The sequence below is a fragment of the Podarcis liolepis genome (genome assembly GCF_965112155.1).
Source record: "Podarcis liolepis genome assembly, chromosome: 9".
NCBI classification, from domain to species: Eukaryota; Metazoa; Chordata; class Lepidosauria; order Squamata; family Lacertidae; genus Podarcis; species Podarcis liolepis.
In genome coordinates, this window is record NC_139564.1 from 28,697,557 (window position 1) to 28,716,197 (window position 18,641).

Genomic DNA, 18,641 nt, shown 5'->3' on the forward strand with positions numbered 1-18,641 from the left:
TTTAGGTGAACTTGTTCAGACATACAGTCTGTATTTGGCATGATTCTCCCAGCAACAAATGCCTACAATGGTGGAACCCTATGTGGCCATCGATGCAGCTGATTCACCACATAATCTCAATGCCATAGCTTTAAGTAGAACTTAATTGTACAGCTCAAAGGAATGATTTTCCAGTTTATGGCTTTCTGGGATATTTGTAAAATAAAGAGGGAAACACAACCACCTTTCTTCTTATAAGACCAGATCTTAAACCAGGTTTTACGAGCAATGAGCTCCTACCCCCGATGTGATACTCAGCTAGACACAAAGTAAAAAATCTTCAAACATTCCTTTCTGAAGACTGTTTTCAGCTAAAAGGTCAGAAGAAGATTAATGCAAACAATATATTTTAAAAGAGTTTTTAAAAGAAAATCTACAGAAGATTTTCATCTCTTTCCAGTATCGAACTGTAATAAATGCAGCCTAAATAATAGAATCCGTCTTACCAGCTGTGCCTTATTTGCCACATAAACCCTCAAAACTCTCACTAAAGCTATTTTTACGTAAATAAAAGATACCCAAAATCTCCCCTGGCCCCCCAAAAAACCCTTTATATGGTACTAGCATACAGTGGCTTGGAGTAAGCATGGAGGCAACATTGCTGAGTTGCAGAGAGACTGGTTATTTATGCTGCTGCTGGGATTCTTATAATAGGTCCTATGACTTGGTGTTGCTGCAAAACAAGATATAAAGTCTGGCAATCAATAACACTGGCAAAGAATAAGGGCAGGCAGCAGAAGAAACCTGACAAAAACCCAAGCAAACTGAAGTGAAATTCAGGCAGGTTTATTAACGCAGTTAAAGGGTGCTTATTGATGCAATTAAATTGCCCTATGAATTTTCAGCAAATGTCTTTTTGTCTTCAGTGTCCTGAAGTTGCAACAACTGCAAGTTCTTCTACACATAAAAGGATGCCCCCAAAATGTGATTTAGTTTAGGTCAACTAAAAATAGTTTAGATGCACTTTTTGAATAGAAAATATTTAAACAGTATAAGCGCAGAATTTGGTATTATACAAAAAAAATGAGAACGTCACTTTTCATTTTAAAAATCTGTTTCTAGCAATTAAGAGTACCTGATTAGCTTGCAAATGTGTGGCTGATACCTAGAAAAATCTCAAAATGCCAGAGGTATTTTGAACAAGATTTGCAGGATCAGAGCTAGTGTCTCCCCTCAATCTGTCACAAGCAGAAGCAAAGTGCATTTTGCATACCAGGTAAACAGATACCTATTTGCAGAGATACCTTTTTGCTTCATTTCCATAAATTGTGAAGGTTAGAGCAGTAAGCTTTTCTTTTCTTTTAAATCCTGATTATTTTTGTTGCACGCTACTTTCTGCTTTGACTCTTAGCATTAATAGCCTTTAGCAGTACAAACAATATGCAGTGGGCTTCTGTTAAAAGAAATTAATTCCTTATGTGGATTTGCCAGTTATCCAATTATTCTCTTAGGGTTTTTTAAGTTTAATGGGTTCAGAATATATTCAGTGTTCTACATGGAATTTGACTGAAAAATGAAAACGTAACAGAAAGATAAAGTCCTGATCACAGCAAACGAAAGAAAAGAAGAGAAACAAAAGATCATTTTCTTTTCATTTACTGTGTGGTTGTGAAAATAAAAATCTCAGGATCTAAGCAGACTACTGTCTTTGTGAACATGAGAAAAACGATAGTCTGAATTTCAGCAGCTCTCTAGCGACCCTACTCTATGGCCTTCTACCTCGGCAGAGTCACAGCCTGCTGGGGGTCAGCCTTCATTTTACTGACCTTTCGATGCTCTTGAAGATTTGTTGCTGAAGAACACCTCTTATTGCACACTGAGCACATCAGCCTCTTCCTAGAGTTTCCTAAGCCAGAAACAAAAATACCACCAACAGCTTTAATAAAGAAGTACAAAGGAAGAGTCCAAATGTTTTCACTGCCTGTGCCATTTTTCACAGGCCATTTGATGGACACAAGAATTTTACACTGTTACCCCACCTCAAATGTATTATGTTACAGGACAGCTCTGTGGGTGCCCTACAGAAGTTTTGGCCTGTGGAATGTAGCTCCAAGAAAGCTTTGGCTGCTTAAAAAATAAATAAATAAAGCTATCCAATTATATTATATCACCTAATATAATCAATGAGAACATATCCATTTATCAGCCTCCAGTTCAGAATGCCACAAGAGTTTAGTTATCAGTTACTGATTATTTTTTAAAAGTGCTGTGTTTACAATAAGCAATTATGAGGAATAAATCCATAGTTTAGCTTTCACCAATCTTCCGCCCTCCAAATGTTTTAGACTACAACTCCCAAACATCTGAAGGGAACCAGGTTAGTGAAGGTAGCCATAGTCCATAGTTTACAATGATTTTGTCCCATAGGCTTAAATGAGTCTCAGTGAATTCAGGCAATGCTGTGGAAGAGTTGAAACAGCGTCCAGAGTCAGTAATAGACTGGATGAGGGTCAATAAACTGAAGACCATTTCAGACTTCAGACAGTGATACTGTGATTCTTGCAGGCATCTCCACAGAAGATGAATAAAAATGTACTGTGCTTTCTCTACCCCTGCTCCCAATAATGTTTATTTTAAAGTTATGTTTTTATAATGACTTTTTTTGTATTGGATCATATGTGTGATCTTTGCTGTCTATTTCATTGTTTCTTCAGCTTGCAAACTTGTGTATAGTAATATGGAAAGGTGGTATGCAAATTAAGAGTGAAATGAAATGGAAAATGTTTTCTTGCCAACTTCTCCCAGAAACTCTCTCAGCTCTTGGCATCGTACCTTTGCAGAAGACATACCAGCTTGACCTAAGTTCAGTCAAGAAAAAGAGGGTGGCCTCTTTAATCAAAGTTACATCCTGGAACAGATGTGTCCTGCAGGGGTACTTCAGCCTTCAACACGTTTCAGACCAGCACTGGAGCAACACTCCAGATTATTCGCTTCACATATGGTAGGCAGCCATATCATAAATTTTTTTGGCCACATTCACACCATTTAAACAAGTATCATACCACTTGAAACAGTCATGGCTTCCCATAGAATCCTTGGAATTGTAGTTAGTTAGGGATGCTGAGAGTTGTTAGGAGACCTCTATTTCCTTCCAAAAGCTATAACAACAACAACAACAACAACAACAACAACAACAACAACAACAACAAATAATAATAATAATAATAATAATAATAATAATAATAATAATAATAATTTATAACCCGCCCATCTGGCTGGGTTTCCCCAGCCACTCTGGGTGGCTTTCAACAGAACATTAAAAACAGAATAAAACTTCGAACATTAAAAACTTCCCTAAACAGGGCTGTCTTCAAATGTCTTCTAAAGGTCAGATAGTTGTTTATTTCCATGACATCTTATGGGAGGGCATTCCACAGTGCTGGTGCCACTACCGAGAAGGCCCTCTGCAATTACCAGAGTTCCCTCGGATGAGGGTCTAACTATTAAGCCACTCTGAGAACTGTATGTCTGTCAGGGAGATAGGTGTCTCTTAACAACTCTCAGCACCCTTGACAAACTGCTGTTCTTAGGATTCTTTGGGAGAAGCCATGAATGTTTAAGTGGTATGATACCCCTTTAAACATACAGAGCGGATGGGGTCTCAGTCTTGCCTCCAGCTCCAACAGTGCTACTGTCCCAGGTTCTGGTGCTAAACTACCATCTGTGTCACTATTATATTTTCTCCCTGCCAAGTTCTACAAGCCAAGTAAGGGCTAGTGGCTTCTTTTGGAGGTTCAGACATGTGCAGGAAACAAGGTTTCCAATTCCATTAGTTTCTGGAAGTTTACACATATCTCTTAGATTTTCCTGTCATAAATAAATTGAAAGCACACCCAAACCTCTTCTGATTTGAATCTGTAATACATGTTTTCCTCTGCCCTTTAACATAATTAACTAATACCAAGAAAAGTTTCCACTCATCCCAATTATGCTTCAGGCTAATCTGTGAGCCACTGCCAACATTACATGTCTGTTCTATGTCTTAAAAGTAAAACGGTGGCCATCTTTACAGTGCTGGAAAAGTCAAATGTGCAAGTTTCCTTATGAAACTTTTTAAAAACTCCCTCAAAAATCCACAGTAAGAAGAAAACCAATTAATTGTTTGTGTTACCCTTAGCACAACTTGAGCTAAGATCCAGTAGGAGGAGTGCTAAGACTTGATTAGTCTTCAAGGGTTGCTTAGAAATAATAATAGAAACAACTGTGAAAACATTGATCTAGAATTTTTGAACAATGCTGCACTTCCCTCATACATGAATATAATACCCAGGCTTCCAACACCCTTTCCAGTACAGATGGAAAGACAGCCTGTGGTTTATTTCAGCTAGTCTTATTGGTGTCCAATACCAGTGGAAGATGATTTTTAGGGAGGCTTCCTCTAGGCATGCAGGTACCATATTTAAAGAGTGACTTTGCCAGACAGTGTCCCACCTGTGAGCCTCTTACCTTTTCTCTTAACTCTGCCTGCCACATCTGCTTTAAACTTCCATAATTTCTCATACTATGGTCCAATATTACACTACAGATTAGGGAGGCTGCCCCTTTCAAGTCATAGTTTGATTTAAAGCATAGAGACTCAAATGTAGTGAAGGATCATCAGCCCTCCCCTGTGCATTCCAGGTAGCATGCAAAAGTGTAACCTTGTAATGCTCTGAACCATGTCTGTCCAACAGTTTCAAAACGGAAGCACATAAGGATATCCAGTTTCGCCTAGTCCAGCACTGTCTTCAACAATAACTAACCAGTTGTTCTTAGGAAGCCCACAATGATTGTCAGGGGGGTTGTGGGGGGGGGGAGGTGAATGGTCATCTGTGAACTTGGCCAGTCAGTGTCTCACAGGCTCACCTGGCAGCAGTAGCTGGATCTGTGAAAACCGCTCATCATGTTAAAATTCCCGCACCCAATGACTGCCACTCAGGTAAGCCCAGCACGCAGCCAGGGGAATAGCAGGAAGAACCAAACTGGCATGGACATCAGTTCTGGCCATCCTGAGATGATGCAGCTACCCAAGAACATGAGAAGAGCCCTGCCAAATCAGGCCAAAGGTCCATCTTTGGCCAACATCCTGTTCTCACAGTGGCCAATCAGATGTCCATGGAAAGCCCACCAACGGGATCTAAATGCAACAGCGCACTCCCTGATTGAAAATCACAGCCGACTGCCTTTGAGAAGGGTACTCTGGGCTGACACTAGCCCAGATGATAGTGATAAAACATGTGCTTGTGTTTCTTTCCACAAACTGGTACTCAAGTGTCCTGCTTCTGAAGAAGAAGAAGAAGAGAAGAGTTTGGATTTGATATCCCGCTTTATCACTACCCGAAGGAGTCTCAAAGTGGCTAACATTCTCCTTTCCCTTCCTCCCCCACAACAAACACTCTGTGAGGTGAGTGGGGCTGAGAGACTTCAGAGAAGTGTGACTAGCCCAAGGTCACCCAGCAGCTGCATGTGGAGGAGCGGAGACGCGAACCCGGTTCCCCAGACTGCAAGTCTATCGCTCTTAACCACTACACCACACTGGCTCTCAACATGGAGCTGAACATGGACCTCTCATTCTCTTCCTCTGAACACTTTGGTTTTCCCAGTTAGTAGCCACAGATAGGCCGACATTTTCTTGAATCCAGATTCAGCTCAGGAAATTTGAACGCTGGAAAGTGATTCCCTAAACACCGGTGATTTCAACCTTTTATGCTTACCAGTGTGCACATTTTCCTTGTGTTTTTTCAGAGCATCCTTGCTCTTGAACCTCTTCCCGCAGCTGTCAGCCTTGCATACGAACCTGGCATCACCTCGGCATGCTTCTTTGTGTTGCTCGTAGCTGATGTTGGAGAGTTGGGAGAGTGGGGAAAAAATAATACATCAAGAAATAAGATACTTCCCCCCTCTCCAAAAAGAATCAGCCTCTCAGCAGGCATTTTGAGTGCGCTTAACACATGCTGCGCAGAAGACTTCTGGGGTCACTTCATGCATAACCTACTGCAGGTAGGCATGAAAGCATTTCTCGTCTTGCACAGTTAGGGTTCAGAAAACAACTAAGGAACTTGAAAAGCAAGCAAGCATGCAAGAGGGAGGTCAGCAGCAGGATGAGAGCAGTCCAGTAATTCTGACATGGAACCTCAATTCTGAGCTGAAGGATGTGTTGCAAACAGAACACTGAAAACTTCTCGAACGATCTCCCGGGTTGACATTCTCTGTGCACTGGAGAACACTGTCAGGAAAGACAAAAGAAAATATACGAATTTGCTTAAATTGTGTGGGCGTTTGATGCCATCCACATTTATGCTATGTTTCTTTGTTTTCCAAAATAAAACAGAAGTCAAACATTCCAAGGTCAATTAGTTTTCAGGGATTGACTGGCTTCCCACACATCCTGGGATATTTGTTCAAGCGGGAAATGTGTGTGTGTATACATACATCCATACATACATACATACATACATACATACACAGTGGTACCTCGGTTTATGAACTTAATCCGTTCCTGAAGTCCGTTCTTAAACCGAATCCATTCTTAAACCGAGGCGCGCTTTCCCTAATGAGGTCTCCCACCGCCGGTGCCCTTCCAACATTCAGTTTTCATTTGTAGACCAAGGTAAAGTTCGCAAACCAGAACACTACTTCCGGTTTTGCAGAGCTTATAAACTGAACTGTTCATAAACAGGACTGTTCTTAAACCGAGGTACCACTATATATGAATTATTGAAGGAAATGAAGAATATTACGGCGAGCCACTTAATTTGTAGTTTAGCCATCTTAATGCAACAATGTATGCTATTTAAATTGAGTACAGTGGTACCCCAGGTTACAGACGCTTCAGGTTACAGACCTGCTAACCCAGAAATAGTACCTTGGGTTAAGAACTTTGCTTCAGGATGAGAACAGAAATCACGCAGTGGTGGCAGCAGTGGCAGCGGGAGGCCCTATTAGCTAAAGTGGTACCTCCGGTTAAGAACAGTTTCAGGTTAAGAACGGACCTCCAGAACGAATAAAGTTCTTAACCCGAAGTACCACTGTAAGCTTATTTACAAAGTTTATAGTTAAATTATATATATACTTTTTGTTGTTGTTTTTAATTTACTAGGTGTCTTGAAGGGGAGATCACGATAACAACACAAATCAACAATCAAGTTTTAATCTAATCTCAGCAAAATCTATTTTGGACTACAACTCCCATTAGCCCAGTCAAAACAAAAATAAAGTTTTTGGGGTGGCTTCCATATTTTCAAGGCTGCAGAACGCAATAGTATTTTTCTGTGGTATTCTGACAAAAAAAAATGCCTGTGAAGAAGGAAAACTATTTCTGAAACATGTTGGGATTAACAGCTACAACATAAACCTTTGAAAACCCTTCATTCTTTTCCTCTTCCACAAACGTTAACACATCCAAAACAATTGGATTCACAATGGATCTCTATAAATCCACTACATTCCAGTGATCTACTTACATATACGTTGTTTATAATATACACCAATATACAGAAAACATCTAAAATTCCTGCTTTGGTAGGAAACCATGCCCATTTTATTTAAACGGTTGCTTTTTACAAAGATTGTGTCTCAGAATGCAAATCAATGGGGGAGAAAATGTTCCATTTCTGCTGGAAAGAGGAACTGTGTGTTGTACGCCCTGTATAATTTCCAGAGGTCTGCTGCTGCTCCAATGTACAATATTTACTTAAGAAATTTTCCTCTGCACTTCAAACACATTCCCAGGGTTGCTTTTTCAAAAACAAAATACACAATTAAAATATGGAATATTTTCACATCCTGAAGCCCCTGAAGAGAAACAAAATGTATTTCTCTCTATATATATTGATGTCAGACTTAATAACCTCTTGCAAATTGTCTTCCTATAGCTGCTTTATGTATACCTTTAAAACATAGTATCTTTTCTCATTTTAATATGTTACAAATAGGCTGCAAGTTTGATCTTCTGGTTATGTGATTTTATTTGCTATTAATTCAATTTTAATTGTTCTCTTCTGTTTTCATTGAATTGGAGGGACTGTGAGGGTCATCTAGTCCAGCCCCCTGCAATGCAGGGATCCTTTGTTCAATGGGAGACTCGAACCCACAACCTTGATATTAAGAGTCGTATGCAATTTCTATGTACAATAAATATTATGTGACATCACGGGGCTTGTTTGCTGATTTTTTGCATTTTGGGGAGAAATAATGACAGCTGAAACTTATCTGAGGTGCCAATTCTTATGAGTCCTTATGAGTGTTCATAACTTACTTGGGCTTTTTTGGGTTTATACAATTTAGCGCAATCAGTGTGCTGTGCTTTCAGTGGAGTTGTCTTGATTCCACGCTGCATTCAAAGAGTCTACAGCACCCACAATATTAGAGAACATTGGAAGGAAAGGTGAAGGTGAACTAGTAGTGGAGTTTGTGGTGGGACACAGATGCTCTCCCAAAACTTGGACTTAACCGTCCAGGGGTCCTTTACCTTGACTGGCTTTGCTGTTCTTACCTGGACCAGGTTGTCAAGAGTCAAGGTGGTGGCAAGGTTGGGACTGTGTAGAGACACTGGTGGGGCCACCACTCTCTAGTTGGTGACCCCAACTTTGCAGTCTCTCTGTCCCATCCCATCTGCCTCCAGGTAAGCAGCAGTGATGTCACTGTCAGGAAGATGGCTCCACCCAACCCATACAGAACCCATACATTCATAGCTATGATGATGTTCCCCAAGCTTGTTGCATTATCCAAAATCAGGCATAGGCAAACTCCGGCCCTCCAGATGTTTGGGACTACAATTCCCATCATCCATGACCCTGGTCCTGTTAGCTAGGGGTGATGGGAATTGTTTAGCGAAAACAGCCAACATGGGCTGTGGTACTTGGAAGGAATGCTGGGAGACAGTGGCGTAGCGTGGGTTGTCAGCACCCGGGGCAAGGCAAGTAATTTGTGCCCCCTAACCCGTGGATTTTAGCACTCGGGCATAGAGCTGCGAGTGTGAGCACGCCCCCCCCCAGATGTTGCACCCGGTGTGGCCGCCCCCCCTGCACCCCCCACGCTACGCCACTGCTGGGAGACTAACATGAAAGCCTACCCAGAAGAAAACCTCTCCTCCAAAACTTCTGTTTCATAGACAACACAGGACAAACCCAGGTTTCTCACTGAGTGAACATTCAGCAGGAAGTCAAAGCCAATCCTGACTTCTCTGAGAAGTGTACCTGCTTGCAGTGCATCTGTCTGCACACAACTTCTGTCATATTCCAAGTATAAGATGTTTTCAGTGTGTGCTCAAAAATGTACATTTTAAAGTAGTCTAAAAATGTTTGCTAACTTTGCAATTCATGCACCCCTAAAGAAGAGAAATCCAAGTTAATGATCTGAGTGACATGGAATCATAGTTTATGATGTTTTAGACTTACTGCCTCTGCAGAGCTTGCTTAACAGGGAATTTCTTCCCACAATTCCTGCATTTGAATTCCTTTTCCTCACTGGGTTTTTGGTGCAACGTCTGAAGGTGTTCAGCTAGGATTTCGTGGCTGGCAAAACTGGATTCACAGTTAGGGCAGGCATGGTCCTCTTTGCAACTAAAAGAATCTGCACAGCGAAGAAGAAAAATTCAGAAAAATCATTTCCTGCATATAACATGTTTGGAAGATTATATTCTAAGAAAATGCTCTAATGAAGGAGGATCCACAATATTTTTAAGCTGTGGTGAGTTCATATTACTGCAGAAAGAAACATGATTAATTCAGCTGACATCTGAAAACAGCAAAGAAATCTAATTATTGTTCATTTCTGTGCAACTTATTTTTCTGCATCGCTTTGTCTTGGTGTAACCCTCTAGCATACATTGCTATAATAATTCTGCAGACAGTTGGAAAGAGAACTGGTGCTCTTTATATTATAAAGGGCTGTAAGTTTACGTTTCCTAAGTGGCAACTCTTTTGAGAAGACTGCTGTGTTGCTGAGGTGACTAAGATGAGGCAATGTTCCTTCCAGCCAACAGAAAGATCAACTTTCAAGGAAGAGGTTTTGTGGTGACACCACCTAAAAGAAAGAACTTGGGGGAGAGGGGCGGTGCTCTGTTTTATTATATCATTTATGTAAATTCTATCACTTCTGTAAAGTCCTTATTTATGTACTGCTGTTTGATTTTTTTTGGAGTTTTATGTTATTTCATTAAACAAAGATAAGTCCTTTGCTGTGAGTGCCTTCTAAGACACTTAAGAAAGGACATATATTTTAAAACTGAAATAATCTTATAAAAGAGTCACATAGAGAGGTGTGATTTTTTTCAGTAATGTTTAAAAATAGAATCCTGTTTCGTAGTTATCGAGGCAATAAGGTACGAAGTCTGAAGTAGTCTTGATAGCCTGCAAAGGTTGCAATTTGTAAACTGTTCAGAACACTGAAATTACCAAAAATCCTCAGCTATACAGAAAAGGTGCCCCTCGTTTTCTTAAATTAAGAAATGACTGTGTGCTTTTAAACAGATGCGCATCATTTCCATTCAGCTTAATTTCATCCATACCTTTCTCACTAGTTTGTTGCAATTCCTTATGGCTGCTGGTACCATTGTTGCTGATGATGCTGTCATCTTCTTCCTGGTTAGTAATTACTTCCTCTTCTTCTTCCTCTACTTCTTCCATGTCGCTGTCAAGGTAACCAATCAGCAATTCTGTATCTGTTTCAATATCCTCAACAGCTAAGTAGAAAATATTTTCTCCTTCCTGTTGGGGAAAGTAAGAGATTGGACAGTCCCTTTAGGAAAGCATACAGCTAAATTAATTTTTTAAGCATCAAGAAAGACAAGTTAAGTTTCTGAGTGGATACAAGAACAAGTAATTTTTGTCAGATACAAGGTGGAATTCATAGTAGTGTTAAGCAGGGTATGCATGAGCTGAACAAGGTCTGCTTGTGCAATAGGACTTTCTCCTCTCTCCTTCCTCTCTGCACCCCCACAAGCCCTAAACCCATTCTGGGGGTTTCCCCAGCCCCCTACAGCAGATTTGGGGGGCATACAGGTGGAAGAGAGAGGGGGAAATCCCACTGCATGACTAGAGCTCATTTTGATCGTCCAATTTACTTGAATCTCATCCATTGTTTTGAAAATAATATATTGCTCAAAAGTTCCAGCAGGAACAACATAGTCTTGTTGCACTTTTTAAAAAGTTTGTGCCATAGTAAATTAAGGTACCACAAGGCTGACTTTTCCTGTCAGACACAACTGAGCTTGTTTGTTATTTATTTATTTATTTATTTATTTATTTATTTATTTATTTATTTGCTATTTGCAGACTTATAAACCAATTCACAATCAAAGGTTCCAGAGCAGTGTATGATAGAAGGAAAAGTAGTAAGATAAAATACAAAAAAACAACAACCCTGTAGACTCAATGAACTAGAGGCAATAAAACCATTTCGGCAATTCAATTGTACAATTAATAGTCCATAAAATGTCTGAGTCACATTTTAGGAAAAGCCTTTTTAAAATGTCTTCAATGGCTGCCTAAATATCAGAATATTAATTGTGTGCCTAATTTCAGTTGGTAACTGATTTCCAGATGGCTGGAATCATGTATCCTGTGGAAGCCCAGCTACTAATTTTGCATGCTTTTGAAGACATAAAGATGTTTGTTTTGCTGTATATCAAGCTCAGCACCAGCACCCTAGACAGCTAGCAGGTCCCTTGGGATGTCAGGACACAGTCTGCAAGCCACCCACTGACATTGTTCAGGATGCCATGGAGTTGTACTATGGAACTCTGAGAGCTTACAATGCCAGTTCCCAGCCCCCCATGGACTACTCCTGCTGCTTCCAACACTGTGGGCAGGTGTTCCCAATGGGACCTATATCTACATAAGAGGAAGTCCATGAGAGGACACTTTGCCCAGGGTCTTCTCAAAACATGGAGTGTGCCCTGTGCTCTGTCTCTATAGCTTTATTGGAATTTGCAAGCCTCTTGCTTCTGCCCACCTCTCATTTCCATGGGCCTGCTTTCAAATGGTTCAGTCAACGGTTTTATGGTAATGCAGACGTGGGCAACCGTTATCAGATGAGCAAAGTGCTTTGGGTTCTTCCAAAGGAAACAAAAGGAGAATCACATTTACCTAGCAAATGCTGCCAAGTGCTGTCGTAAATCATAACTCTTATCTGATCAACATCCAGTAAAGTTAATTGAGCCTTGCTTACGGTGTACATAGCCATATATTTTGTGACAAGCTTTGCGAGGCTACAGAAAGATAATGATTTTTAATTTGCAATATGCTAAGATTCATTGAAACTGCCAACAAGGGATATCTTACTTCTAAAGCTTAGATAGGTCTGTAATGGATTAAAATGACTTATTTATGAAATGGGAAAGTCAATTTAATTTGAAAAAACTTGTCAAAAGCAACAGTGTTCAAGGACTAGACACATTTTTTGCTCTTACATCAGTGATGGAATGGGGAGAAGAAAATTAATTACATATTTTCTTCAAGATGTGTATTTCACAGTGGAGTTCAGATAGCTATCAGGATATCTTGCCTTCATCAAAGAGTTACTTTTTCCTCTTATAGCACTGTTGCATGTTCCAGGGAATTTTAATTTACCACAATAAAAACTTAAAATAAATCAAGTTATAAGACATTCCCCCCTCCCTCCTAATGTAAAAAGATTTGGCTCTTACTTTTCTTGTTTCAAGGAAACATATGTCCAGGCACACAAAGGCCCTGATACACAAAGGCGAAGTCATGATTTGTTTTAACAAATCATTAGTTAACCACAAATTGTCCCATAGACAATCGAACAAACCATGGCTAGTTTCTGGACTTGTTTTCCAGCTGCTCTTGAGTCAAAACTTTTCCAGTTTGTTGAGCATTTGCTGTTGGGAGCTCAAGCAAACCATGGTTAAGGAAGCAGGGTAGAGTGTATGGTAACACCAAACCACACTCAGACCAAACCAAGGCTCCTAAGACTATGACTTCATTTATAAAACCAAGCACTGCTTCAGTTACAAATTTTGTATGAAATCCATACCTCTGCTGTTAGAAGCAGGGCATGAAGGGAAAGGCAGAAGGCAGCAAAAATCCAGAAGGGGGACATGAGTTGATAAAAGTTTGAGAGAGAGTCATTTCTAAGATTACCAAGATTACAAAGACAGTGTTGTCGCAAGGGGGGGCGGGGGGTGGTTCACCCTGAGTGCCATGTCTGGAGGGGTGACAAGAAGGCACCCTGTGGGGTTCTCGCCCTGCCGCAGCCGCATTCGTGGCTGCAGCTGCGAGCAGAGGATCCCGCCACTGTCCATACAGCGTTCGAGCAGTGCCAGCAGCAAACCGCTATGTACAACACATGTGCTGTGTCACATGCACGCGCTGTTCGTAGCAACGCCGCACCTGCGCTGTACATAGCGGTTTGCCGCTGGCACCGCCCGAGCGCCATACGGATGGCAATGTATCCTTCTGCTGCCGCTGCAGCCATGAGCAGAAGGTCACGCCACCGTCCGTACGGCACTGGGGCAGCGCCAGCAACAAACCACTATGTATAACACATGTGCGGTGTCACACACATGCACTGTACGTAGTGACGCCACACATGCGCCCTACGTAGTGACACCATGCATGTGTCGTACGTAGTGGCACAACGCATGCACAGCCGGTGGTTTGCCCCGCCCCGGGTGTCGGTTTTAGCCTTCGTTCACCCCATACCAAGATTCTAAGACTACTGCTGAAGGTTTGTGCTCAAATACATGCTCTCAGCTACCATTTTAATTTCCCATAATGACCCTACATTATTAGAAATCTAAATGGTGGCTCAGAGCAATGTGTCCAACACTACTGCTGCCAGGACTGCCATGTCAACAAACAACTTGGAACCAGGGTATCTATGGGACCATCTCTCCTACTGTATCTCTGTCCAGAAGATGGGTGTGCTTAGCCTGTACTATAAATTGGGCTTTTACTCCTGTAGCTGCAGTTCTCGGACTCGCCACTCAAAATCAGACAGATATCTGGCACAATGATGTTTAGGTGCCCACTGAAGGTTTATGGCAATTCAAATTTTACAGCCGATGAAATTGTTTTGCTTTTTAGATTTAGATGGGTGGTTTTATCATTTTTGGAGTTTGCTAAACTTTGTTTTTGGAACCTGTGCTTGTTTGTTTTAGTCTTCTTTGATGTGGTCTGTATATTTGAATGATGGTGACCACTGATATAGGGAGTGCAGTCTGTCATGGGTACCCTAAAACAAGAAGGTGGCCCTGCTTTCTTTAAAAATCAAACACTATGTATTTGGGCATTACCTTTTGTTAATATAATTGCTTATGGGCAGCACAAGAAATGAACAGAAAACCTCAAACCTGCCTTATGATGAGTAACTATTGCAGTAGGTTAATATATAAAATCACAAGCAAGATCATAAGCAGAAGAGGACTATTATGCTCATGTCCCACTTATGGGCTTGCCATAGTCATGTGTTTGGCCAATGTGAGAACAGAATCCTGGACCAGACAGGGCTTTGGTTTGTCTTATAATAAGATGCATTTGTCTTGGATTTCTTTGTGGCTTACCTCCTCTTCCAAATTCCCGCCTGCCTTTTAGGCTGAGAGGCAGACCAGTTGTGCCATATTTATTACAGTGTTGACTGATTCTCAAATACTAATCTTCCATTATTACATTTGTTAAGTATGACTTTAAACCACTCTACTGCATCACAGTAAATACCTCTTTTCCCATTAACCTTTGCCATTTCATTATTCCAGTTTGCTGAGCTTGTCCAGACCACCAGAATGTCTGGTGGCTAATGAACAGAGTGCTTGAATAGAAAGCATTGGCTGTGATCCTGTTTATAAAGAGTTTTGACATTAACAGCTAAGGGGCCTTCGCCATACAGTAGTCACCAGCAGACACCATTGTTAAAAAAAAGTATAAAAATGTAATTGGCAAACACAGGAGCAAATGCAGGCCTTTTTATTCAACCAGGTTACTCAAAATGGGATTAAGGTACAGGAAAGCAAGCAGAAAACACATTTAGCTTTGAGAGGCATTGTGAATTTTATATGTTCATTGATCAGTTGAATGACAGGAGAAAAGACTGAAGGTTTATTGTTGCTGTCACACTGATTACAACTTCCAACAAAAGGCCAATGACTTCATAGCTATATGTCATACATGGCCTTACAAGTCCTCATTCAATCTGGCAGTATTCCAAAAACTTTGATTAACCATTTCCTTCCACTGGGGGAGGCGTCAAAAAGTATATCATGCATCTGAGGCAGGGCAGGGAATAGTTGACACTCCTTACAACTCTTAGCATTCTTATCCACTTAACAAAGCACACTCACACAACTGTCTTCAGATTCTAAATAGTTTCTACAGTTCTTTAGAATTTCCATAGCTCGGGCACAGCATACAAAGCTAATCTGCTTGAATGTGGATGTATGATTAGCCACTATTTTTAATTTCTTATATCCAGTGCTTTTTTTTCTTTAAAAAATGATTAGAGGTACTCTCATTTTGACTCAAGAAAACCACCAATTTATAGTTGAAATCGGCAAGAATAAATACAGTAAATGGACAAAAGTACAAAGATCCACAAAATGTTTAGGGGTGTGCGTAGCCCTGCATACCCCCAGAAAAAAGCACTGCTTATATCTATAAGACATGATTTTGGGATATTTGTAAAATTATTCTTGCCTAGCTTTTACTCTAATTTCATAGACTTCAATCTAAAGGCAGAATCAAGTCAAATCTAAAGCAAATGTATGAGCAAAGTAGTTCTGTTGCACAAGTGGAACAGCAGTATTAGATACAACCCAAGCTATTCTGGGAATATTCTGGGAGGGAATATTAGTTGGACATGGGTGGCTCTGTGGTCTAAACCACTGAGCCTAGGGCTTGCCGATCAGAAGGTCGGCGGTTCGAATCCCCGCGACGGGGTGAGCGCCCATTGCGCGGTCCCAGCTCCTGTCAACCTAGCAGTTTGAAAGCACATCAAAATGCAAGTAGATAAATAGGTACCACTCCGGCGGGAAGGTAAATGGTGTTTCCATGTGCTGCTCTGGTTTTGCCAGAAGTGGTTTAGTCATGCTAGCCACATGACCCAGAAAAACTGTCTGCAGACAAACGTTGGCTCCCTCAGCCTGTAAAGTGAGATGAGCATCACAACCCCAGAGTCGTTCGTGACTGAACTTAAAGGTCTTTTACCTTTACCTTTATTAGTTGGGATAAAAATTAACTAAAGACGAACTACTAATTTGGGGTAATTGTGAAGGGGACAAATTCATGGAAGAATGGATTTTATTGGGACGTGGACTTAATTGCTACCTATCGCTTTCACTTGTCTTTGGCAGAAAGCTTCTGAGCAGCTGACTGAGAAATTACGCACTTTCAAAAAATGGAGGAATTGCCACTATTGTTTCTTTATCCCAGCAGTCCTTTGGTGCAATTTAGCATCTGTTTTGCATACAGCAGAGACTAACCAAATTAACTCTGTCTACCACCTCTTGAACTCAGTTTTAACACGGATACAAACCAGTCTTTTGGCCTCCAACACCCTGACCAGCGTTTTCTCTCCTTCTCACCCCACTCCTCAGATTTTGTTTAAAATCCTGCCTAGAGAAGAGTTCTCGAGAACACAAATCACACTCACTATTTTGGGAACGTTTTAGTTGTTCCCAATAAATATATCTATCAATATTGTCTAGTAAAATTTTAAGTCTATGTTTTTCAGCTGTATTCATGTACATGTTTATAAATTTTACCAAGTGTGATTGTCAAGTGCTACAAAATGTTTCAATGGTTTGTTGACTGACAATAAAGAAAGTGCACAGGTATCTCCCTGTGAATTTTGAAATTTTTCATACAGTGTTTCCAGGCTGGCACAGGCGAATAAATAAACAAATGAGCAATCCTTTACGGAGATTAAGGATAATAAGCAGTTACCAAATTTACCTGGATAGCAGCCAGGTTCTTCTGTTCCTGGGATGGTGCTTCATGTACAAAGCGGAGCCAGTTGGAATGTCTTGGACTGCTGGCATCCAGCACATAAAGCACCTCACCTTTGTTCCCACGCACCTGCAATGGCAAGTACCGTTAAGCAAAACTAAAACTTTGCGGAACAATTAAAATATTCTACTGTAAATCACCAGGGTTCACCCTCCTAGCCTATCTTACTCTGCCTGGCAGAAGAAGCAAATCTGTCACTTTCCCAGGAATTTACCATGTCTCACATCCTTGGCCCATGTACCTCCATCACCAACTGGCCCTTCTCTTTTGCTAACTCTCTTCAAATTGACAGCCTTCTTTTCTCAGGGCTCATATTCATTAATAAGCTCCATCCTATGTCAAATAGCCCCACTGGATAACCAACAACCTTCACTAATTCAGACAGGACAAAAGGTTAACTATAGAATTCAAGTACCACACGAGGAAAAAAACACAGGTGAAAACCTGTGCTATAATTTACCTTTGGAAGGGCTTGCTTCCCACACTTCTGGTTTTGTCAAAAGAACAAAACTAGATAGTTTCCAAATCCCACTTCCAAACCCATACCTGCTCCCATTTTATCTTGGTCTACAGCAGGCATAGGGAAACCTGACCACCCCCTGGTGTCAGACTAAAACTCCCATAGGCACAAGTCTGATTATTGTCAGTTTCTAGTGAGGTGGAGGTGGGCTGTTTTAGTACCAGTACAGTATTATGGAATGAACTCTTCTGGGCTGGCATTATGCTGGTTGCAACTGATGGGAGCTGGCTTCCCATAACATCTAGAGGGCCTCTGGTTCCCCATCTCTGGTCTACTTTAATAAAGGTCTTCTTTAGCTGAGCTGCCGAGTCCAATAAAAATATATAAACTAGTGACTCTCACTGCTTATTTATTTATTTATATTTGTCACCTCATAATAAAAGCTATGTGACAATAAGCTAAATAAGAACTCTGAAGTAGAAGAATAATACAAATTCATACCAATATCAAAACCTGAACAAAACAGTAAAACAAGGCCAGGCACATCTCATTTTACACAACAGAAGAGCTACAACTGCATTGAAAAGATCCAACCAACCACTGTCAAACAGCAGAGAAAATACTAAAAATTATTATCAACAATATTCAAAGATTTTTTAAAAAATGTTATTAAAAGGCCTTCAAAAAATAATGGATGCACTGGAGATAATAATTGCAATGGGCTACCCAGAGAAATGTTCTGGACAAAATTATTTAAGATATGCTAAAGCCCCTGGCAATCTGCCCAGATACAGCTATAGGTTGGGAAAAGGTAAACACATCTGTGCTCTCCTTAGCACTTTCAACTCCAGCCATTCTTCCTCATTTGCCTTTCAAAACCCACATTTGTACTGCTCCTCATCACATGTGGTTGCAGCATTTTCCCAATTCCTATAAGAAAATGTTTTCATATTTTGAAACAGTAATGGACCCTCTTCCAGGGTCTCTGAAGAGGGAAGGTCGTGCTTTAATAATATTAACCAAAGCAGTCTATTCAATACTTCATATATATTTTCCTTTTCCATCTTTTAACTTGAGCCTCTAAGACCTTGGACCTGGAAAATAACAGAACAAACTAGCAAACTGTTCACCGTTGTGCCAAAAGGGACTGTAACTGACCATTGTTCCTGAGTGATATTATAATATACTTCTTTAGCATT

General features: G+C 40.7%; 1 protein-coding gene across 3 annotated transcripts in view; it reads right to left on the reverse strand.

Moving 5' to 3' along the window:
* The window catches only part of PRDM5 (PR/SET domain 5), an 86,547-nt gene that overhangs the window by 57,998 nt on the left and 9,908 nt on the right, over positions 1–18,641 (reverse strand). For all 3 annotated transcript variants that reach the window (XM_083460342.1, XM_083460343.1, XM_083460341.1), the window contains exons 3-8: positions 16,929–17,051; positions 10,529–10,727; positions 9,417–9,591; positions 6,152–6,244; positions 5,733–5,854; positions 1,806–1,885 (exon numbers count right to left, since the gene is read on the reverse strand). In XM_083460342.1, the coding sequence (XP_083316468.1) occupies positions 1,806–1,885; positions 5,733–5,854; positions 6,152–6,244; positions 9,417–9,591; positions 10,529–10,727; positions 16,929–17,051 (792 nt within the window). The remainder of the gene's footprint in view (positions 1–1,805; positions 1,886–5,732; positions 5,855–6,151; positions 6,245–9,416; positions 9,592–10,528; positions 10,728–16,928; positions 17,052–18,641) is intronic.